We start from the raw sequence: 25,373 nt of genomic DNA, 5'->3' as shown, positions 1-25,373 counted from the left end.
AAGTCTCATTCACATTGTTGATCAAACGGTTTCCACTGACTGATCTGAGGAAGTTTTCTGACTCCATTATTAGATGAGTTAAGTTGCATTAGTAATGAAGGCTGTGAAATAAATCTATTGAATCCAAGTTTAAAGCTTTACTGTTTCTGACATCACTGTGAACAACATCATATCCTGTCAGGACCTCCTGACTATCATAATGAGAACAAAGAGAATCTTGTAAACTGAGAAAACTGATTATTGGTTCTTTTGATCAACACTGCATGTAGAGGAATATTAACATTAGAGTCCTGAGATCTGCTTCCTTAACACAAGATATTTTTGCTTGAAAGTGGAAACCAGAAATAGTGTGTTTGGCCGCTCCAGTGCCAGAGGACTTGGGGGCGTGACGATGAGTTTTGTGTTTGTACCATATTCGGTGAAGAGCAATCAGGCTGTCACAAGTGGACTGGGAGGAGTGAAGGTGCAGTGAAATGTGCTTTCACAGCAGGATGGATTTAATTCTTAAACTGTCTCTGTTGAGGTTTTGTAGACATGTGACTGCTTATCATGTGACATTAACTTGTCAGTCATTTTGAACGTGGAGTAATCCTGATACATCAAGTGAGTGAAAAACCTGGAAATATTGGCCCCGTCTCAATATGCGTACTCGTGTTCTCGTGTACTCGTAATACGTCATCAATCGGAGACCAAGTACTGTTCCAATTCAAAGCACGCATCAAGCTGAGAATACAAAAGAATCCCCGGATGTGTTCTCGCTCCGCCTGTTTTATGGAGGATGCATTGGTGGGGATTTTTTTGTGTTTTTGGTGCAGCTAAATATCCCAGAATACATTTCGTCCAAAACTCAAATGCAGCAATGGTGGAGGAGCGCGGCTAAACACTTTTAAATATTAAATATTACTCTTTCTGGGTCACAAAATGAACTTTATTTTCAGGCAAGAATGTATCTCTGTAAACTTTAAATATCTGCTCGATTTATCAGGATATTTCCAAAAGTGCTCTGATGTTTTCGAAGACGTCTGTTACCCACCAGCTTGATAGCAGACCAAGAGGTCAAGGATCACTAGAGCCCGGCGAGAAGAGCGGATTCAAACCCCGCGGTCTTTCATTACTCAAGTTAAACATGATATATACGTCTCTTAGATAACTTTGAAATGTTAATGTTTGGTTTATTTCAAACATTAACATTTCGAACAGTGTTTTAAACACTGATTTCCTTTCCGATACGATACCAAGTAAAATTCAGGGTGATACTGATCCATAACTGACACTCTGTACAAACACGTAATGTTTCATTGTATTTCAAAATCCAATATGTAATTGTATTATGTAATTGTAATAATATATAATATATAATATATATATATATATATATATTATATATATATATATATATATATATATATATAATATATATATATATATATATTATATATATATATATATATATATTATATATTAGTGGTGTTGCCACAACAACTCACTGTCTTGCCACGTGTATCGCAAACAGTTTCTTGGCTGTTTGTGGAGGTAAAATACGTCCACACGTGACTCCGTTTACACTCAGCCATTGTTGTGAGTGCGCACGCCAGGGGCTGCAACACATTTATACAGCTGTATTTCACATCTGATTATGAAAGGCGTAAGAGGAAGTAGTTCCTTCCAATTTAGACGATCCGAATGATACAGTTTCTTTCCACTTTGTTCTGATTAATTAAAAACTACAAATTTACCCCAAAGTACTAAAATGTTGATATTTTAATATGAGAATCAATTCTAGAACATAAATTACTGGTATCGAAAGAATCGATATTTCAACATCGATCTGCACACCACTAATGTTAACAGTGTTTTATTTGTTCCTGAGAAAATCGGTTTGGCTGAGATTAGCTGACTCTGGATTAAACCTTACATTAAAAATATTTTCATTCAGCAGGAAACAGTTTAACCGGGAACAAAAACAGCTGTTAATACGTAGTTTACTCTTAGTTAACTATGCTAACCAAGAGTAAACAAACAATTATGTGTTCCTGGTTATGGAGGAATTGTGTAACGGGCTGAATATGGATGTTCACTTACTCCCTTCAAATGTGTTTACTAGTTCTATGACCTGTGACCCTGGCACTCTCCTCGTCTTCACACCAGACAATTTCTATCATTATGTTATCAACAAGGCCTTGAATTACACTGGACACGATCTGAAGGCCATATACAGGTTCAGTGAAGGTGGTGTTGAAGGTGTGCAGGTGGATCAGTTTGTCAGAGGAGACACTGTAGGAGGACACAATCCCTGCAGAACAGTCCACATACACTGCTACACTGCCACACTCACCGCTGAGGGGAGCAGAGGGATGGCTCTTGCTATGTAATCATGGTCTCCATAGTAACCAACACCATCATGACAGTAGAGACTCCAGGACTGAGAAGTCCTTACAAACCTGCTGTCATCACTGTGTGGTTTATTCTGCAGCTCACTTACTTGTTTTTCTCTTGATGTTGATAATTTGATGTTAGTAATTTATTAACATCAAGAATAATATCTGGCAAAGTTGTATATTACTCTATTGTATATAGTATTTGTATTCTATTTATTCTATTGTTTATAGTATTTAATTTTATTCTATTCTACTGTGTACAGTATCTTATTCTTATCCTGTTCCAGAGTTTTTCTAATGTTTTGCTATGTAACTTTGCACTGTCCACTTTCTGCTGTAACAAAAGCAATTTGCTCAGCTCTTTCTGGGACAGTGGCGCGGCTGCCCCTCTGTTGGTCTTCCTTGGTCTCTTGTGCTCTGAGGGTCTCTGGATGTCTGGAGCCTGGATCTCCTCCATACCTGCTTCATGCCCTGGAGGACGGGGCTGTGGCCCCCACACCCTCTAGCAGATCATTACATGAAGGAACCTGTTAAATACAAGCGTGCTCATGCTCACAGGTGTACACACGGGTGCTCACACACACAAACTACACCCTTTTTGGCTCCTACCTCGAAGCACACTGTGCGCTGTCGATCTTACGTGCTGCACAATAACATTTAATATTTAGTATTTACTGTTATATTCACATAGATCATTGCGATGATGTTTTGCTATATTTCTGTCTTTTTTCTGCTTGTTTTCTCTTCTTTCTTTCTCAACAGGTGATCCATGTGATTGATACATGTATTTATTGTCTGTTTGTTTTGTTGGTTTTTGTTTATTGCCCTTTATCACCGTTCCTCTTCCCCGCTGTTTTTCTTTCCCTCTTTCTTTCCCCCAGTCAAGTCTGTCCCGTATTTAGCAAAGTGAAAATAAAATGAAATAAACAATAAAAGGTGAATCCAATACGGCAAGGCTGGGATGGTCCATTTGGTAAAGTCAGTCCGTTGGGCATCTTTCTTTGCCTTTAGACAATAATTCTGATGGCAAAAAAACAACAACAATTTCCCACGTGTGGGACTAATAAAGGTTCTGTTATCTTAAAGGCACTTACTGTACTGTGATTTTACTTGCACTGACACGCCTACGCTGTCCGACTGTATTTAACAGGTGCTGCCTTTCACTTGGCTTTCTTATCAAGTGAAAGGCAGCACGGTGGTTAGCACTGTTGCCGCACAGCAAGAAGGTCCTGAGTTCAATTCCACCATCAGGCCGGGGTCTTTCTGTGTGGAGTTTGCATGTTCTCCCCGTGTTTGCGTGGGTTCTCTCCGGGTACTCCGGCTTCCTCCCACCGTCCAAAGACATGCAGCTTGTGGGGATAGGTTAATTGGATAATCCAAATTGTCACTAGGTATGAATGTGAGTGCGAATGGTTGTCTGTCCCTGTGTGTTAGCCCTGCGACAGACTGGTGACCTGTCCAGGGTGTACCCCGCCTCTCGCCCTATGACAGCTGGGATAGGCTCTGTCCCTGTGTGTGATAAGCGGAAGCGAATGGATGGATGGATGAAATGTTTGAACTCCAAAATATTAATGATTCAGTTACATAAATGATGTGCAGCATTTTAATCCATCTATAATCCATGCATCATCATCATCATCATCATCAAATCAGCATTAATACTTCGTTACAAACTGTCCTTCAAAAGCAAACTGAATCACTGACAGAAAACCAAATGAAACTAAACATCTCAGATCAGCTTCACGTTCTCTGTGAGGCTGATGACCTAATTTTGTTTCATTTCCATAATCATAGAGATTATTTCATCATGTTATCAGGGACAGGTTGATAAAGTTTCCCTTCAAAATAATGTAAACTTGAAGAAAGTTTCCTCCATTGAGTTTATGATTATAGCTCATTATTCTGTCCATGTTATTAAAGTGAACACCAATCGTCTCATTTACAGTGTTGATCAAACTGTTTCTACTGACTGAGTTTTCTGACATCCATTATTAGAAGAGTAGAAATTCTGTTTTCTATTCAGACAGTAAATAAATGAGAAGCAGCAGAGCTGCTGTCAGTCCACAGCAGAGGCCAATCCTTCCTCGTCTCTCTGTGTTTGATGTCTCAGGTTTTCTCTCAGGTTCAGGACAATCCCTCACTGCTGCAGAGACACAAGCATCTGAGTCGCTCACATTCATTAAATAACTTTCACTGAAACCTTCAACTCACTGACGTTTAGTCGACATCTGTCAGATCTGAAGCCATAATCCGTGTTCACCTCACACACGTACAGACCCAAGTCATCAGTCCTGAGTCTGGACAGCTGAAGTCTGATTCGTCCTTCTCTGAGGGCGTCTTTGTCACTCTGGACTCGTCCTGAAAACGTTTCATCCTGAGACTTTGACACCTCAGATGAGCCACTTGTTGTCATGGTGATTTCTGATCCATGAGTCACATGTTATGGAGTTTGATGGTGACCTGGATCTCTGCTGTAAGATGGTCCCAAATGTTAAATGTGAACGGTCTCCATATGTGTCTGAGCAGCATGGCTGATGACCTTTGACCCCTATGACGAGGCATTCGTTAACAAATTTCATGTTTCCTGTTTGGACTTCTTAATGATCCAGATCTTTAATGATCCAGCAGGTTATAGATGACAGAATGACGATCAGAGAGGAAGCACATTAATTAATCCAACTATTATTAAACGTATTAAAGTTTCAGTGTTTTGACTCTGCTTCTGCGCCGGTTTTGTTTGGATCGGTGGAGTTTGAGGAAATTTAAAGTGCACATTGAGGAAATACAAGAGCAGTTCAGCCCTTAAACTTCTCACATAAACAAAAACTATATTCAGTGTTTGAACTGCAGTGTTGCTGCTTCATGTTGAGAAAGAAATTAAGCCAACGACACCTCTATGCTGATGTAGAGATGTTGAGTGTCTCAGAAAAACAAACTGGGACTGACAGGATTCTCTGTGCAGGACCAACTTTGGATCAGAGCGAATCATCAGTCACATCAACAAAAGACTCTGAGCTGCTTTAATTACAGGAAGTGATGTGTGCTGTGTAACATGACTTATGTTAATTCAGGCTCCTGTTATCCTGGGATTGAATTCACAGCCGTAATCATTAATGTGCCTGAAAGGAGAGATTAATTCTAAGACACATTCCTGGAAAGCTGATCTCCTTTTCCCCACACTGTGAACACAAAACCCAAATTTCAAGCTGCATTCACAAAACCAAACTTTCACCGCCAAACAATTCAAAACTGAACTATGCCATCAAATCATGCCTCAAGTCAATCTAAATTAAATACTCTACTGAGTAGTTGCTAAGCACTACATAGAAAAAAGGAAAACACAATGCTCAGGACATGAAGCTGTCACGGGTAATGGGAAAGTACGGACTCAGTCGCGGAGCTCAGGATGCAAAGTACACAGTGCGTTTATTTACAGTGCCCAAAAACAGTTTCAAAACACAAAGTGAAGTGCAAAGTCCAACAGTGATCTTCTCCAAACTCCCAGTAGTGCGCAGGTGAGTTTCCAAAGTGATTCTCAGAGTGTGTGTTCTCCTCCAATAGCTTAATCCACGGGCTCCTTCTCTCCAACCTCCATATCTCTTCCTCCTATAAACAACAGGTGAGGAAGCTAGCCGGCTAAAGCTAAGCAGGACGTCACAAAACACTCTTTACTACCGAGCTTCAAGTACAATCCAGCGTCAACTGCCATCCGGACACACAGTTAAATACCTCAGCCCACAACGAAGGATGATCAGTGACAGCTGGGTGGCAAATTAGGTGCGGGTGTGTCAGACACTGGGTGGAGGAGGAGAGAGAGAGAAGCACACACATACACACACAGGCAGGTCACCCCGGGAAGGACCGTCCGACCATGACAATAAAGGGTGTCCAATTTAAGGAATAAGTACAATTATGTGTTTAGGTGGTTTAAGTATTGATGGAAACATGCAGTAGTTTAGTATTGGTTAAAATACCTATAAAGAAAGGTAGATTTCCAGTCATGATTTAACTGTTGTTTTAATAAAAAGCAACTGTGCGAAAGAGGTGGAAAATCAACACCATAGCTCAACAGTGTTTCAATATCAAAATCTGACATTGTTTCAATGTCAACAGTATTAGAAAATATAACGTTCAATCAATGTCAGGTTTCAACATTGATTCAACATCAAAACCTGATGTTGTTTCAACATTAAAAAAAGGTGCAAGAGTGACGTTAGGTCAACATCACACTTCAACGTTGATTCAATGACATCACCTGATATTGACTCAACATAGTTTCAATGTTTCCTATCTGGGACACTATTCTGTTAAATCCATCACAGTGCAGCAAACTAACCTGTTTATCCTGCACTAACCTGTAACTTTCAAATAAACCAGTGAGTCTGAAAGGAACTTTTAAAGAACACCAATCACATGACCTGTTTAATTTTGCCTCATTTATTTTCTGGTGAGAAACGCCCCCTGTTGGCTAATGCTCAACTTATCTGTGAGCTCTGATGAAATGAAAATCTGTTACACTGATATTTAGTTTTTATCTTGCAGGTCAGTGAGTGAAATGCACCGGGTAAAATCAACAGGAAATACTTCACATGTTCTTCCAGGTTCGTAGAGAGGAGCTCATGGTTCGTAGAGACAGCTGCCAGAGACGGAGAAACACAAGGACGGGTACAGATAAACTCAGCCTGCAAACATCTAAACATGTTACTGGAGTAACAAAACAACACACTTCACTCTGATGTCAACAGACAATTTTACATCTTGTAGCTGAAAGTGTGCACAGAACAATGATCATGATTTGGATCATAGACGACCATTAAGTCTTCATGTGCTGGTGAGCTGCACTGAAACTGTGGCTGCAGACTCTGTCAAGTGTCAAGTGTCTGTTATTGTCATTACCATGTGCAGTCGTACAGTACAGAGTGAAATGACAGCTTTCCTCTGAGGCCCTGGTGCTACATATGACATATAATAGAAAAACACGGGACTACGTAAAGTGCAATGTGCAAAAAATTGCAAAGAAAACAAGACAAGACAGTGCAACACTAGACAGAACAGGGCGACACAGACACAAGACAGAGCAATGGATGTGTGTGTGTGTGTGTGTGTGTGTGAGTGTGTGTGTGTGTGTGTGTGTCCAGTCACCGAGTGTTCAGGAGTCTGGCGGCTTGGGGGAAGAAACTGTTCCATAGTCTGGCAGTGACGGCCCGAATGCTTCGGTACCTCTTTCCAGAAGGCAGCAGGGTGAAAAGTGTGTGTGAGGTCCTACATAGTGCTGGTGGCGTTGCAGATGGAGCGGGTGCTGAAAGTGTCCTTGGTGGATGGAAGAGAGGCTCCAATGATCTTCTCAGCTGCTCTCACTATCCATTGTAGGGTATTGCAATCCGATATGGTGCAGTTACCACACCAGGCAGTGATGCAGCTGCTCAGGATGCTCTCAACAGTCCCTCTGTAGAAGGTGGTAAGAATGGATGATGGCAGATGGGCTTTCCTCAGCTTCTGCAGGAAGTAGACACGCTGCTGGGCTTTTTGGTTATGGAGCTGGTGTTGAGGGACCAGGAGAGGTTCTCCACCAGGTAGAGACCAAGGAAACTGGTGCTCTTGACAACCTCCACAGAGGATCTATTGATGTTAAGTGGGCAGTGATCTCTCCGTGCTCTCCTGAAGTCAACAATCATCTCTTTTGTTTTGTCAACATTCAGAATCTGAATCAGAATACTTTATTAATCCCGAAGGAAATTAGGGTTACAGCAGGCAGCACGCTAATGGAGCATGCGCACTTACAAAGGAACCTTCTGACCAACTTTACACAAACATCACATTGGGGAGACATGTCAGAAAGGTAGGCTGATAGGAAAAAAAACAACAAAAATACATAACAGGTTTGGGTTTTTAATCTCAGGTTCTTCGGTGATGTTAATCCTGCAAAGCCTGAATGCTAAAACCAGGGATCAGGTGGACACTGTGCTACATCAGCACATAATCCACCATTGTTGGCTCACAGACCACCAAAAACTTCTTTTGGTGGTCTAAAAACCTTTAACTGATTCTGCTACAACAACTGGCCTCACTAAATGGAACTATGTTTTGGCACAAGCTTTGTACACTTTGTACACCAGATACACTGTAGCTTAAAGGATACTTATTGAATAAAATGTGCAGTTGATTCATCTTAAATGATTCACTGATTGTTGACCATTTGCAAGTTATCAAATCAATCAAATATAAAATGAAAGGTGGGCTCTTGTATGTCCATTAAACATTTACAAGACAACATCAAAAACATGATAACATTAGCTGTCCTCTTACATGAACTGTCAATTGCCAGATTATTTAGTTTACTTACTGAATATTCTAATATAGTTAGAAAAATTAAAAATCACATTTGATTTCAATGGAAATGGAATATTAATGAATATGTCAATGTAAATACGCCAAAGTCAGCAATAAGGTTACTTTCATCTGTTGTCTTATAATGTTTGCTACACAAGTGTGTGAATGTGTGTGTGAATGGGTGGATGACTGAATGTAGTGTAAAGCGCTTTGGGGTCCTTAGGGACTAGAAAAGCTCTATACAAATAAAGGCCATTTACCATTTACACCTAACGTTTTGTGCACTTTGTTGCTTATAAATGTATTGTTTTTTAGGTTTTTCAGGAAAAAAAATATCAGTGAAGCACTCTCAAAAGCACATGTATAAAATACAAACAGCTGTAAACTCACTATGTGCTGAGCTGGAGCAACAATAATGTAGAAAATGTTTAAACTGAAGAAACTGCAGAAAACACAGGAAACATTTATGGCACATTTACTGATATTTGAACATGAATACAAGGGTCAGTGCTGGATTGGATTTCCCACAAACTCTGCAGGATCTGCAGGTTTTCATGTCTCTGCATAATGACTAGCTAAATCCATCATATACACAGTATATATTATACAAATACACAGTTAATGTTTAACATTAATACCTATCAGATACACGAGGTCTGTGAGGTCGACATGATTCTCATCAGTAAAGTGAACATGGAGCAAATTTCATCTTCTGACTGAAAAGTGACAGTTTGATAAAGTTTCCTTTTGAATGAACAGACTTCCATGAAGTTCATGATTTTGTGGATCGTGTCTCATTATTCTGTCCATCATGTTATTAAAGTGAACTCCAACAGTCTCGTTTACATTGTTGATCAAACTGTTTCCACTGATTGATCTGATGAAGTCTTCTGACATCTATTATTAGATGAGTAGAAATCCCGTTTTCTATTCAGACAGTCAATAGTAGTTTTTGGGTGACATGGGTGGTTGCCCAGGGCACATTGTGGTGGAGGGCGGCATCGTGGGCACCAGCAAAAAAAGCTGCTAGCACCCATACTGCCCCAACATCATGCCACCTCATTTTGGGGATTGCATAGGCACCGATTGGTTTTCTATCGCCCATTTGCTGGGAGTAAGGGCGCCCTCCGTTTGCGAGGTGCACCTGCCGCTTGTGGCACAGGGAGGAGAGGGCAGGGCGGCGGGGGATTCTCTGATTGACTGGAGCAGCATCTCGCAAAATAAAAACAAACCAACAAACATGAAAACACCAGACATTATGATACAGACTTATAATTTCTTTTTTGAAATTTCAACGCGAAAAGTGAGTGTGAGAGCCTTCGGTGCGTCTGCTCGCTGCTGAAGTCAAACAAAGTCATCTCCGCTCCATACAGTCCAGTATATAGAGACGAGACGACGATCAATAACAATTTAAAATTTATAATTTAGAGTCGAAAGGGGACAGGGGCGGCTGCTTCCAAATATTTCACATTTCATCCATAATGATGTAAATCCAAGCCATTTATGTATTCATGATTTGAATCCTGGGTTGTGTGAAATCCCAGAAATAAACCGTAGACAAAGCGAATCTGTGAACTAAGGTCTGTTAGGTTATGTTGTGGTGATCCTCGGGTTGGGCGATGGGTGTTCACTGGCGTGCAAAATTAAAACCAATAAAAGATGGACAAGAAAAGTTCAAAACCATCAGGTGCTCAGTTTAGAAAAAAGAGAAGAAGAGCAGAAACGATCAAAGCGGGAGTGTTCCCCCATGTGTTTACTAGTTCTTTGACCTACAACCCTGCAACTCTCCACAACTTCACACCACACAATTTATATTATTGTTATCAACAAGGCTTTGAATTATGCTGGACGAGATCTGAAGTCCCACAAAAGTGTGGATGGTTCTCAGTATTTTGTGTTCTGATGAGAAATGCTGCAGTCGCGGTCTCTGTCACTGCTCAGGTATTTATGTGATGAGAGGAGAAACTGATAGAATGAAAGTTGGAACGAGTCTTTTTGCTTCTCGCTTTTCCCCTCATATACAGAAAATATACACTTGTTGTATAAATGTTTACAAAGATGCTTTAAAAATATCTTCCTGTCTGTTTTTCCTCCGTTTTTGTTTTTGACTCTCTGGATACAGTGTACAGTTTATACACATATAAACAGTTTCATTTTAGTGTTTCATATAAACAGTGCAACATAGTACCAGACAAACAGTCCTTTATTAAAATTTATTTTAAAAACAGCTGTGTTTAAATATTCTCCAACTGAATTTAAAAACTGACAAAGGTTTTAAATTAATTACACACATTTATACACTGGAGAAGTAAAAACACCTTCGTCAACAAAAAAAAAATCCTACTCTTTACATATTTCTTTTGTCTTCACCTTCCCTTTTCTGTTACAAATCAGGATTGTGTTTTTCACACAGAATAAAAACCAAATCTGAGATTGAAAAACAGTTTCTGATCAGTCGAGAAATACGTTTGTGAAGGTTCTCAGTCATCGTAGTAACTTTAAGAAGTCCAGACGCTTTTCTTTCCAAGCTCCTTAGATCAGTCGAGAAACACAGACTGGAGGTCATCAATAAGTCAGACTGTTTTTACTGAATATGAAATGAAGAGAGATGTCTCCAAGGCCTCCAGTTACAACCTCCATAAGGTGCACTCGTGTCAGTAGTATTTAAAGCTACATTTAGATCATCAGAAATTAATAATTTTTTTTTGGATCCAGAACCATTTGGATCAATTGTTATGAAAACTGGTCACATGGTGGTGATATCGCCTTTTTCCAGGAATTAATTGTAGTGAAATGTTAATTAATTTGCATAACAAGAGAGAGAAACACAAATGTATAGTAATGCAATGTAAGAAATTAAGCCTAAACACAAAATCTAAAGTCTGCAGCTCTCCTCCTCACAAAGTCTAACTCATCAACATCTAAAATGTCTACATTTTCTTTTCCAAGGATTTCATCCATCAGTCTAAACATTATTAAAATGTGTATAATGGAACAAATATAATAGTTGATAATAGTAATGCAACAGATTTTAAAGTAAAGTTCCTCTTTCCTATTTAAACTGTGACGCATAATAGAAACTGACAAGTGCTCTTAAAAAATAGGCACCAAAGACAATAAGATGATTTTTTCAGGAGAATCTCATTCAACAACTCGGGGCTACAAACCAAGCCAATATATGTACAACGTATCTGACAGTTTACCTGATATATTTAAGGTTCATAATATTTAAGTGAGAAAAAGTGTGAAACACCAATGTGAGAATATTTCTCTGCACAGTAAGTTCATTATTCTGAGTCAGCACAGAGGTGGATACTAGAGTCAGGCTTCACTCTAAACCCAGCATATACAGGTTCAGTGAAGGTGGTGTTGAAGGTGTGCAGGTGGATCAGTTTATCAGAGGAGATGCTGTAGAAGGACACAATTCCTGCAGAACTGTCCACATACACTGCTACTTTGTGACAGAGAGGTGAGGAGAGCAGAGGGATGGCTCTTGCTATGTAATTGTGATCTACATAGTAACCCCTGTCATCACTGCAGTAGAGACTCCAGGATTGGTAAGTCCTTCCAAATCTGCTTTCATCACCATCTCCGTTCCGTCTGATTCTTCCATAAGCTACAGCAACATGAACCTCTCCTCTCCACTCGACCTCCCAGTAACAGCGACCAGTCAGACTGTTGGTACACAGCAGCTGAAGCCAGTGATCGAACCTAAGATCATGATCAGGATACAGCTGTTCTTCTTCCACATGTGTCACCTCCTTGTTTCCATCAGACAGTTTGAGGTTCTTGTGTGCTGTGTTTGAATCCAGCGTCAGATCACAGAAATCTAAAAGGGACAATAAGACACAGTGTATATAGCAAATAATTAATTATAGCCAATGTGTAACAGTAAATGTGGTCCTCATATTTTGTGTTCTATTGCTTAAACATTCAAGGATGCAGGCAGTGTGATGATGAGTGTGAATGAAAAATAGAAAAAAAATCTTAAAATTCAAAATTATCAACAATAATTAATTCAAAAGGGAAGTGACTGGAATATATATGAACATATAACTATAAGTATAGAGGCTTTGCATTCACATTCAGTTCACGTCTAAGGTGCACCACCAACACTAAACACAAACATCAAAGTGATGTTATGTGATTTGATTATTTTCATTTTATGTGCACATCAAAATGCATGTAAATGTGTTGCTAGGCAACTAGGAGTGCCACAGTTGTTTTACACTGATTTCTACACAGTGAAAATATCTCGTGTGGTGACAGGATTTTTAAAATGCTGATGGGTAAAAATATTCTCCTTGGTAGTTTAGTGTTAACAGAGCCAAACTTTACATTTGCCTTTCAGTCAAAAATCAGGTCATCGTCAGAATCAGTCAGCATCAGCAGTGTATTTGATTTATGGAAAGATTTTTCTGTCTTCATTCTCAAATCTGATCATCGGTACATTAGCTAATGCTAGTTAACACAGATGAATTACAACCTGACTCATGAAGCCAAATTCTGTTCAAAGTAGATCAATAATTTAATTAATCTACCCCCCCTCTCTGGTAACTTTGATTTCGCACCAAATATTATAAACTAATCACGAGGTTGGCGCTGTTACAGCTGTTCCTCTAGCCATGCCAATCTTACCACTAGCAAAATTATATCTGAATAGAAAATTCTAGTTGACTATGTGGCCACGTTTCTTCACCAGATAATGAAGAAAGGGTTTAATTGGTTTTCATGTTAGTTTATGAAGAAGAAAAACCAGTATGCAAAACTTTGTGATGTTTTAAGATTGTATCAAAAATGGGTTTTTAGTTGTGGAATTAAATAACTGAAACAATTTTTTATAAAATATATGATAAAAGATATTTAGCAGAGATGCATATAATGTGTGAAAAAATGATGTAAATACAGCTAGTAAATCAAAAACACACTTACATTTTCTTAGACCTGGTCTCATCCACTGGACTCCTTGAGGCTCCACACTGAAATAAGCACATCATCTTTTAGTGTGAAAACATGGCCTTTATATTCTCTGATTCATCTCTTCTAGAGAAATAAGCTTGCACTTTATTTTATCTCACAATAAATTGAAAATGATCATAGTTTCTCATTTAGTTCTAAGGTTGGATTTTTGTTTTTATGTATCGTAAGCACATTTCTTTTAATTATCAGGTCTGTATTAGGTTCTTAAATTACCTAAATACAACCTGAGGACATTGAAGACGTGTAAAAAAAAGATCCTGTATAAATAACACTGTATAAAACAGTGCACCCCTGTAGGATCACCTCAACAATGAGTAGGAATTGAATAACTTAAGAAGAATTCTTACTTTTTCACATGACTGTATCTGCACCGCATGAAATGCAAGTACTTACTTCACTTTTATTTGGCACCAGGAAAGTCAAAATCCTGTTTCAAAGCTTACAGTGGTTCTGCATTTATTGGCATAAAGGTACACAGTAAGCTCCAGACTGAGAGTCAGTCTGGGAAGACAATCTGACCCTAAACATTGGCAAGGGAGGAAAATAAATCTGGAGGGGACAATGAAACAGGGTTACATAATGTCATGATCCCTGGGTTTTAGACTCAGAGTTTGGAGTTTTGGGATGTTTGGGTTTTTTCTGGTTTTGAATTTTTGATTATTCTCCATATTCTGTATTGGTTTCATACTTTCTCGCAGCAGCATTTCTTGGTTTCAGTCTGCTTTATTTTCTGCCTCCCTGTGTTTCTGTCACTACAATAAACAATGTGCTTCAAATACTGTGTTCTGTCTCTGTTAACATGTGTGAGGATGTTTCAGTTGCTTAGTTATTCAGTGCAACACAAAACAAATCAATATATAGAACAAAACATTTTGAGAAAAGACTGCTGTGTTCAGGCTTCAAGTTATTTGGGTCTGAGTCTGTTTCTGTCTTTGTCACTGTTGCCCCAGCATTGGTGGGGGACAGTGTTGGGAAGGTTACTTTTAAAACGTATTCCATTACAGAATACAGAATACATGCCCCAAAATGTATTCTGTAACGTACTCCGTTACGTTACTCAATGACAGTAACGTATTCTGAATACGTTGGATTACTTAATATATTATCATGCTTTTTACAACAACGTGAATGTACTAGTGCCAGTATACCATGTACACTGACACAAATACAAGAAAATAGCCTTTGAATAGCTGTCCACTGTTGTGACCACTATATGTGAAAGGGTTAAAAGTGTGTGAATTTGAGTGAATGAATAGTGGAATTGTAAAGCACTTTGGGTGCGTAGAAAAGCGCTATATAAATGCAATCCATTATGAAGACGAAGAAGACGAAGACGAAGAAAACATGAATAATAAAACATGTATTAACTTTTGTTGGCTAATTCTGACCAGTCACAACATAACTGTCACATTGTCCTCCCAGCCCATTGTTCCTTCAGTGGGCTGGTTTCAGTCATTATGCAAATGTACTGTTTATAAGGTTGGGGAAACCTGCAGTCAGCTGAGACTGAAGAAGTCACTTGGATGAGTGACGAAACGTTTCTCCCACAAAAACGCTACGTCCAGATGAACAGAATCAACTTTTGGAGATTGTCCAATACCTTTCAAAATCTGAGCAAACATATCACCCTGTGCAACCTCTAAACTCAGTCTGAGTCTTTCTCCTGTTGTTTATGAGATGTTTCTACCAGAAGTGTCAGTGGGAATAACAGGGCAGGGAAGCATGAGCATCATGGAAAGTCTTTCATTCATCATCATGTGAATATGCTGAAGATATTGTCTTCAAAGTCAGCTGTGTGTGGTGTGTTCATTGAGAGAACATGTGTGTACAGCTTGTCTCTTGCTTCTACAGTCTAACACAGATATTTTTGTACTTATTTTAACCATGGATATATTTCCTTCTGAGTATACTGTGACTGTATAGTTGCAAATATACATTGCTTTTTTTTTTTATTTGAAATGGCAAAAAGAGTCAAATGTCAACCTTTCAAAGTTAATTGCCCCTCCAGTTCATTTAGACTGCTGCTGACCCTGTCATATAGTCCTGGGGCTTCGATCCAGCGTTTGTGTTTGGACTCTAAGTTCTGACTGATCTTTATTATTCTCATATTTTTATAATTGAAAGTTTTTAGGGTAGGCGTCTTTGATTTAGTGTTCCTGGGTTTCTTCATTACTTATTATGCAGTTGTGCTTATTTTTGTTTCTGCTCTTTCATATTCCTGGTTATAGTGATTGTTTATTTTGATTCCTGGAGTTTCAGTTTGTTCCCTGCTTTCCCTCTATCACTCCTTGAGTCTCTGTCTTTGTGTTTGTATTCCTCTGTCTCCATGTTTGTCTACCTTTCTGTCTCGGTCAGGTTCATGTGTCTCTGTCACAGTCAGTATACTCTTAATTCCTGTTTTATTTTGAAAGTTCCTCATCTCATGTGTGTTTGCTTTCTGTCTCATCAATTAGTTTCTGTTAATCTGTGTTCCCCGGGTGTGCCCACACCCACAGATGACTTCTTCGTGAAAATGGAAACCCTGGCGCCTCGTCTGACTAAAAACAGGGAGGTATGGCTGTGACTGTGTGGAGCACAAAGGACATGGGTACACAACAGGAAGCAGCAAAAAAAAAAAAAAAACCCCCTCAAAACCCTGTGTCACAGACCCAGAACCATCACAAAGGCACCTGTCATAACTGGGGTTAAACAAATCAAAAATTCAAAATATCTGCTCTTTGTTACAATATGTTGGAGAAAAAATATATTTCCAGTTGTATTTCCTGTTTTCCTACCAGAGTATTTCCAGTTTCACATGTGGATCCTTCTTTAGATCAGACAAAAGCTTCATTCCTGAGTCTCCTGGATGATTATAGCTCAAGTCCAGCTCTTTCAAATAGGAGGGATTGGAGCGCACAGCTGTGTCCAGAGAGGGGAAGCCTGTTCCTGTGATCTGACAGCCTGACAGCCTTCAAACATACAACATGTCACATCATTGTTAGGAACTGCTCTGAATTTGATGATGTACAGTCGAACTAACAGATTCTGATTCTAGTTAAAGTTGTTAAAAACACACTAACTGGCTTTTCTGTACTCAAATTAAAAAAAAACAACAAAAAACATAATTATTTTCTGTCTTTTTTACTATGACGGACACGTTCTCATCCAAAAACGTAACATACCGATGCTATGTGACAAATCGTCTGTATGTTACACATTCGAAAATATGAGAGCCGTTTGGAATAAATCTACACTAAATCATAAATAAAGTTATAGTTTTTTTGATTTGTGAAGTGTGTGTTTCACTTCTACTCTACTGTTCTCTTTCAGAGCTTACATCAGAACAGAAACAACATCTTAAAATCTATAAAATAACGACAGTTGTTGTGAAATACCCACATTTTCTTAAACAAAGAATCAGCTAACCTGAGAGTTTCCAGCATACAGTGTGGACTCCCAAGTCCAACACAAAGCAGCTTCACTCCTGAGTCCTGAAGGTTGTTGTTACTCATGTCCAGCTCTCTCAGTCTGGAGGACTGAGAACTTAGAATTGAGGAAAGAGCCTCACAGCTTCTCTCTGTGAGGTTACAGCCACTCAACCTGGAAACGTAAATATCAGAGAACTTTCCAAACTCTTAAAAGAAGCACTTTAAAGTAATCTCTTGAAAGGATTAAACTGGATACTTACTGGGCTTTCTTACAGGCTGTGACCACTGGCAGCAGCTGCAGAAGAGCCTCTTCTGAAGCTGAATATTTCCTCAAGTCAAACACATCCAGACCTGCTTCTGATGACAGTAAGATGAAGACCAGAGCTGACCACTGAGCAGGAGAGAGATCAACTTTGGACAGGTGTCCTGAACTCAGGTGATGCTGGACCTCTTTCACTATAGAGTCATCATTCAATTCATTTAAACAGTGGAGCAGATGGATGCTTTTCTCAGGAGAGAGAGTGTCATTCATCCTTTCTTTAACATATTTGACCATATCCTGATTTATCTGTGAGCTGATTCCTTTTTGTGTGAGCAGGCCTTGTAAGAGATCCTGATTGGTCTGCAGTGAAAGACCAAGGAGGAAGCGAAGAAACAAGTCCAGATGTCCATTTGGACTCTTTAAGGCCTTGTCCACAGCACTCTGGTAGAAATGTCTTACTGAAGATTCTCCAGTCTGCACTGAGGCTGTTTCTTCTTCTTTCAGCAGGTTGATACCAGAGTTGGTGAATGTCAGATGGACATGAAGAGCAGCTAAAAACTCCTGAATGCTCAGATGGACAAAACAGTAAACCTTCTCTTGGTACAGTCCCCCCTCCTCTTTAAAAATCTGTGTGAACACTCCTGAGTACACTGAGGCTTCTCTGACATTAATGCCACACTCTGTCAGGTCTGTTTCATAGAAGATCAGGTTTCCTTTATGCAGCTGCTGAAAAGCCAGTTTCCCCAGTGCTTCAATCATCTTCTTACTCTTTAGACTCCAGAGAGGATCTGTCTCAGCTCCTCCATCATGCTTGATGTTCTTCACTTTGGTCTGAACCACCAGGAAGTGAATGTACATCTCAGTCAGTGTCTTGGGCAGCTTCCCTCCAGCCGGTTTGGTTTTTAACAAACTCTCTAGAACTGTAGCAGTGATCCAGCAGAAGATTGGGATGTGACACATGATGTGGAGGCTTCGTGATGTCTTGATGTGAGAGATTATGGTGTTGGCCTCTTCCTTGTCTCTGAGTCTCTTCCTGAAGTACTCTTCCTTCTTTGGGTCAGTGAACCCTCTGATCTCTGTAACCATGTCTATATACTCAGCAGGGATCTGATTGGCTGCTGCAGGTCGTGTGGTTATCCAGATGTGAGCAGAAGGAAGCAACTTTCCCCTGATGAGGTTTGTCAGCAGCACATCCACTGATGTGGACTCTGTAACATCAGTGAGGATCTCAGTGATGTGGAAGTTCAGAGGAAGTCGACACTCATCCAGACCATCAAAGATGAACACAACTTTGAACTTTTTAAAGTTACAGATTCCTGCTTCTTTGATTTCAGTGAAGAAGTGATGAATAAGTCCCACTAAGCTGAACTTTTTATCCTTCAGTAAATTCAGCTCTCTGAATGAGAATGGAAACATGAACTGGATGTCCTGGTTGGTCTTGTCTTCAGCCCAGTCCAAAGTGAACTTTTGTGTCAGGAATGTTTTCCCGATGCCAGCCACTCCTTTGGTCAGAACTGTTCTGATTGGTTTGTCTCTTTCAGTCAAAGCTTTAAAGATGTCTTCACACCTGATTGTTGTTTCTGGTCTGTTTGGTTTCCAGGAAAACATTTCAAGCTGTCTGACCTCATGTTCAGTGTTGACCACTCCGGTTCCTCCCTCTGTGATGCAGAGCTCTGTGTAGATCTTATTCAGATTGGTTGCGTTTCCTGGTTTAGCAATCCCCTCAAACACACACTCAAACTTCTTCTTTAGGGTAGACTTAAGCTCACACCTACAACCTGAATAAGGGTTTTCTAAGCAAAAAAAGAGAAATTCAAATATAAATGTTAGTCCATAATTTCTTTTATAAAAGTATCGTAAGAATGTTATATATTTTTATTAAAGTATTGAATATACAGGACTAGGGATGGGTACCGGTATCCGGTGCCATGATGGCATAAAGGGTAGTAACCAGACCGAAAAGCAGCGCACATTTCGGTGCTTTATTTCGGTGCTTTTTTTTTTCCTGAGATGTCACACAATTTGAATTCTAGCCAATCATTTTACGTTTCCGAGGATAGTAGGCGGGTCCAGGTACGTACGTTCTTTTAGAGCAGAGCTACAGATTAAAAATGCCCAAGGCAAAGCGGTCAAAAGTCTGGCTGTACTTCACAGCAAAATATGCAAACTCAGCAGCCTGCAACAAGTGCTTTAAGCTGATACTGTGATACTGTCAAAGGAGGTAACACCTCAAATCCGATGAAACACCTGGCGACGCATAGTGGTTTTTTTTTTAAGCCGAAAAATGCAGCGTATTTGATAGCTTGCTGCGAGACCTCACACCGAGCACATCTACTGCGGGTGGGTTGCCTGTTATTGGACCCGGAGTTAGCAACATCCCCCAAAAACCCGAAGAGTAGAGTCCTGGCCCCTAGCCCTGCCAGTATAGCAGAAATGATGATGGATGATGATGGCAGCAGCAGCCGTTCTTCTCTGCGTGAGTAGCTTAATGTTGTTCGTGTATACTTTACATTGAGTAGGCTAACCACGTTATTACATTAATGCAAGTAAGGTGAACTAGCAAACACCGTAGTAGTTACATGCGGCTGTCTTCTTGTTTAATGGCAGATACTCCCTTCACCCAGGCCAAAAAGGCTAAAATACATCATCCATCCATTCGCTACCGCTTATCCTTTTCAGGGTCGCGGGGGGCGCTGGAGCCAATCCCAGCTGTCATAGGGCGAGAGGCGGGGTACACCCTGGACAGGTCGCCAGTCTGTCGCAGGGCCAACACACAGAGACAGACAACCATTCATACCTCACATTCACTCGCACATTCACAGCTAATGGCAATTTGGATTATCCAATTAACCTATCCCCACAAGCTGCACATCTTTGGACGGTGGGAGGAAGCCGGAGTACCTGGAGGGAACCCACGCAAACACGGGGAGAGCATGCAAACTCCACACAGAAAGACCCCGGCTTGACGGTGGAATTGAACTCAGGACCTTCTTGCTGTGCGGCAACAGTGCTAACCACCGTGCCACCGTGCTGCCAAAAGTGGAAAACAGTTAAACATGAGAGGTCTTTGGACAAAGTTTGTGTTTTTTTCCATTGTTTAAGCACTGCTTCCAGCCATGAGTGATACCATATATGCCCTATAGCTGCAGAAAAGGCTAACATTGTTATCTCTTTACAAAAAAACAGCTGAACATGAGAGGTTTTTGGACCAATTTTGTGTTCTCCATTCTTTAAGCACCGGTTTGAGCACCGTTTAAGCACCGGCACCGTTTCAAAAGTACCGGTTTGGCACCGGTATCGGATAAAACCTAAACAATACCCATCCCTATACAGGACACACAACAGTTCTGTCCTCCTAAATGGTGCATTTATGAAAAGAAATCCTCTTACTGCTCTCCAGACAGGCAGCCAGATCTTCCAGTTTCATTGTCCTCAGGAAATAAACTGTGATCTGCAGAAGTGCCTCTCCAATGATCCTCCTCTGCTCCCCGTCTTCACTGTCCAATATTTTCACATCTTCTCTCTGACTTTCAGGGGATTCTGCATTTAGATGATTTTGCATTTTCTTTAGCTCATTCTTCACAAAAGTGACAATGTTGTCCTCCAGCCCCTGAAACAGAATGAATGACAAATGAACAAATTTCCTGAAGTGAAGGTAACGCTTTGGCTTTATTTCTGTTTAAAATGTAGCTCTAGTGAAAGCAGATTACTTTTATCTACTTTTTGATTTAAGCTGTATAGTAAAAAAACAAATAAATAAATGTTTCACATATACAGACCATAAATATTTGGCTCAGGTCAGTTTTATGTTGCGGGGCATGATGGGGGCAGGAGACATCTGAGCCAGACTGAACAACTCTATGGAGACAACGTGAAGAATCAAAGCTTAGACTTTGTGTGTCTGTTTTATAAAGGTCTTAAAATTAACCTATTTATGTTCATCTCGAGCTCTCTTTTTAAAATTTGGACTCTACTAGAGTACCATTGCATGAGTAACAGTGCAGGCCTTCAATTCATCCTCTGTCTGACCAGCAGGCGGATTCTACACTCACAGTGCTTGAAATAACAATATAAAGGCCATTCTCTCTTCATCTTTCATACCACCATAAATATCAAAGGGAAAAATGTCTAATTTGTTTTGTTTTACATAGTTGTTTCTTAATTTTTCATTGTAAAAACTTTGTAGACCCGATTTTGAAAAGTACTATAAAACATGAATATAAACAAAAGGTGACTATTGAATAATGTTAGTGTTAAAATAAGACTTTTCTTTGATACTCAAGAATAATAATCACATACTAATTTTTTTTCAGTAGTGTTCCTACAAAGAGAAAGATCAATACCAAGCTCATGTTGATATCATGTATGGATTACAGTGATACACTGAATTCATCTTTCAGACAGAAAATGATTTCCTTATATTTCAATTCTTACTTTAAGTTACCATTTTATCACCAGTTCACAAGACTGGAGTAAGGAAACACGTCAGCTATAACTCCTACTAGGCATCATTTAATCTTACTTCTCAACAGCAGGGGATCCCTTTCCTTTGAAGACAACGATGGCTTCCTTTGATCGATCACTCTTTACAGACACACATCTGGGTTCAGCTTCAAGTCCAGGTTCAGGGACATCTGGTTTATGATGTGTCCTGGTAAACAGAAACAATGACCATCAAGGAGGAAAATACACTTTTCAATCTTCAGTTTTATTAACTACTGAGGCATTTATAAATATCTTGTAGTCTGTCCAATCCAATGTGGAATTAACTAAAAGAAGTCAGCAGGCCTGTAGTTTCAGGCTCCTAACAGGGAATGATTGTTGTTCTCTTTAGCCTGTTGGGCTTCTGGATCTCTTTTTCAGACACAGAAATTTAATGAAGTCAAGTAGAAGCTCTGAAATGATCTTGAAGACCAAATTTGAAAACTATGAGTAGTAATTCTGTCATCGTCTTTAATGTCTGCTGTGGTAGCGTGTAAACTGTGTTTCCTTTAGAGAAGCTACATGTGATTGTTTTTTATTTACACTGACCATTTTAGACACATTTTAGACAAAAATAGTTTTCATCTATTTTTAGCTTTAATTTAAGGTGTAAGTGAAACAAAAGCAGTTTTTAGGTTTTCCTTACTGCAGATATGTAATGTATGGAAATAATCATATCTTACTTATGTGCAGCGGAGGATTTTCTTCTTTTAACTTCAGTGGGATATAATTTTGCTTTTTCTTTACTCTTCAGCTACAACAGCTGCTAGACAAATGGTTATATCTTACTCATCATCTGAAGGAGATCCACTTCCTTGGAAAACAACGATGGCTTCCTTTGACCGATCACTCTTCACAGACACACAGCTGAGTTCAGGTTCCTGTTCAGTTTCCATGGTTTCTGGTCTTTGATGGATCCTGGCAGGCAGAAAAGGAGACCATCAGGGATGGAAATTACCTTTACAGTCTTCAGCTGCAGGATATGCTGCACAAACTATTTACAAGAAGAAGAAAAAAACACTGGGTCTATATAGTTTACAGCTCTTCACACTAAATTATTTTGGTTCACTTCAGTCTTTTCTGGTTTCCAGGAAGACTTCAGACATCTGTTTTCATCTGTTTTTGTTGGTGCTTAACTGCAAGAAACCTATGATCTGAAACAGATCACATAAATCTATGGATGTTAGAGGACAGCTTATAATGGCCGTGAAGACTAAAGGCAGGCAGGTGTTCTTTGGATCTAAAAACAAGACTAATATAATAACCAGCACCTCTAGATTTATAATATAGGTTATATGGCACATGTGTATCAAAAACACACCAGTCCAATATTTACTGCAGTCTTTTGAAATGATTTCACATTGATGCTGCTTTTATAGTGAAGCGTTTTGATAAGGTGGTAAAAACACTTTCTTTTCTCTTTAAAGAAAATCTCATAATGAGGCAGATCAGGGGAAGTGTTGTTCATTGTAAATATTATTCTAGTAAATATATATAACCCTAAAAGGCATCTTAATCTGTAGGAAAAATAAGCTTTAGTTTCAAACCATCATAGAGTAAAGCTTTCTGTGACATATGAATAAATAACACTTATACTAAAAAGGAAAGAATTAATACAGAGAAATGTAATGTGTGGTGTTGAGTGTCATACCTTTCCATTTTGGCCAAATCCTGCAGTCACCTGATCAAAGAGAGAAACAAGTTTTAATCTGGTTTGTTTCTGTTGATGTGTTCTGTTTATTTGTTTGTTTCTAATTAGGTTGTGGTGTATTCAATAATATGGATACTCTGATACATAGATACAAAGTACCAGCGCTTTAAAGAGCTTTTACAGATGTTTATGGGCAATTCCACAAGTGATTAAATTCATAAGTGGCTAAAAAAAATCCAGAAGAAAATACTGTGGGAAAATAAAGTAATACATAAAATTAATTTAATTTAAAATAGCATTGTACTGTATTATTAAATAAAAGAAAATGATCCAGAGCGGCTGTATCACACACTCCACAAACTCCGGGCTGAGGCAAAGCAGAAGACTTTGGTCTGAATCTCAACACGTGAAATTATTTTAGGGAAAAGTGGACGGTGAAAAACAGAAAAAAGAAACTCATCATCCGGAGCATTTTTGATAATGTTATGTGTAACTTTCACGTCCTTTTTTTGCTTAATTCAACAAAATGCATCAAGCAGTTACAGCAACATGGCTCAGAGTCACAGCTGTGTTCCAGACCCACTGAAAAGATCTTGGCACATATGAAATATGGAACAAAGGAGACTCCGATCAATAACATAATTTAATCAGATTTAAAATGTTCCTTAAATACTAATTACTGCATTTAAACACAGAGAGCCCTAACTGACTTCTTATTTTTTACTACCTTAACTTACTTCCATGTTTCATGTAGTGCATTTTTACTGCTGTCTATACTGCTTGTTTTTGTCCCTGGGGAGATGGCGGCGTCCTCTTTAGTTTCACTTTCGTTATTTATCAAACTACGCAGATATAATCAGGATGTTCGTAACCCAGTGAATCCAAATAATAATAGGAAACAAAGAAGACTAAGCCTTCAAAGACGAGTGAAAATGTGCGACATAAACTGGAAATTGAGTTTATTTCGATAAATTCGCAACAAAGACGCATCAGCAGTTTATTTGGTTACAATAACCGTCCAGTCGCCTTTTTTTCCCCAAGCTCTTTACAGTAACTCGACCCGGATGACCGAGAACAATAATATAAATAATATAAAACCGCATAAATGTAATCTGTGCGTTAATAAAGTTAATTGTATAGTTTGAAGAAAGGAAAACAAACTCTGAAGAAGAAGAGAGAAAAACCTAGGACACCGTAAAACGACAGAGTGCAGCCGATGAGCATGAAGGTTTACGGTGTACAACTTTACCTCCAATTAACGGTGCAGAATTTAATCCAGAAACCACCGATAATGCAGAAACGGTCCAGCTGAACAGAAACGTTAACGGACCGCCATGAGAAAACACAGGAATAAACCTTTTCAGGAAGCAGTGTGACCCAACATGGCAGCTCGCTCTGAAAGTAATTTCATATCAGTTTCAGCCAGCTTTTTATGGTCGTTATAAAGACGCAGAAGCACTAAACGGCGGTCAGCTCTATGTCACGCCCTCCAGCTTAACCAAAAAAAAAAAATTCTGGTAGCTTAATTTAAGTGTGACCTGTACACACTTACGAGGTTATGACTTTTATAGAAGAATGACACATTTCTTCTGAACTGAACTGAAAGTCCTCAGTTAGATTTTATCCAGCGTCAGTGTTTGTAGCATTCTAACCTGACATGTTTGCTAGGTCAGTAATTTTGCACCAACATCTGACCAAAAGGACTGAAACATTTACTTAGAATTGTTTTTCTTTAAGGAAAAACTTAATTCATGTCCAGTTAACTTCCCTTAAATACTTTAAATTTGGTTTATGTAGTGATGCTGTTGTCATTGTGCTGATCCTCCTTTATAAAATATGTAACACTGTGGATGTTGTATCTTCAAGTAAGGAACATCAAGACA

The 25,373-nt window shown here is 39.2% G+C and overlaps 2 protein-coding genes across 4 annotated transcripts in view; both read right to left on the bottom strand.

Annotated features, from left to right (window-relative positions):
* Nucleotides 1–25,373, bottom strand: part of LOC147334921 (E3 SUMO-protein ligase ZBED1-like) — a 144,913-nt gene that overhangs the window by 73,134 nt on the left and 46,406 nt on the right. The gene's annotated exons all lie outside the window — the stretch shown is intronic.
* LOC147334924 (NLR family CARD domain-containing protein 3-like) lies at nucleotides 10,956–24,939 on the bottom strand. 3 transcript variants are annotated; one of them, XM_086286840.1, is made up of 11 exons: nucleotides 24,740–24,939; nucleotides 23,491–23,520; nucleotides 22,629–22,757; nucleotides 21,880–22,008; nucleotides 21,137–21,215; nucleotides 20,748–20,967; nucleotides 17,356–19,150; nucleotides 17,094–17,267; nucleotides 16,463–16,636; nucleotides 13,641–13,687; nucleotides 10,956–12,537 (listed from the first exon to the last, which is right to left on the bottom strand). In XM_086286840.1, exons 2-11 carry the CDS (start codon nucleotides 23,496–23,498, stop codon nucleotides 11,996–11,998), a joined length of 3,297 nt encoding a protein of 1,098 aa, XP_086142966.1. In that variant the 5' UTR covers nucleotides 23,499–23,520; nucleotides 24,740–24,939; the 3' UTR covers nucleotides 10,956–11,995. The 3 variants fall into 3 exon arrangements, with proteins under 3 accessions (XP_086142966.1, XP_086142967.1, XP_086142968.1); XM_086286841.1 differs by lacking the exon at nucleotides 23,491–23,520; XM_086286842.1 differs by lacking the exons at nucleotides 22,629–22,757; nucleotides 23,491–23,520; nucleotides 24,740–24,939 and adding an exon at nucleotides 22,523–22,568.

Source organism: Aulonocara sp. 'chitande type north' Nkhata Bay, linkage group LG3 (genome assembly GCF_057382095.1).
Source record: "Aulonocara sp. 'chitande type north' Nkhata Bay isolate Kocher_YH1m ecotype deep benthic linkage group LG3, A_spYH_male_GT1.1, whole genome shotgun sequence".
NCBI lineage: Eukaryota > Metazoa > Chordata > Actinopteri > Cichliformes > Cichlidae > Aulonocara > Aulonocara sp. 'chitande type north' Nkhata Bay.
Note: the sequence above shows the minus strand (reverse complement) of the source record. Positions and strands in the feature narration are given on the sequence as shown.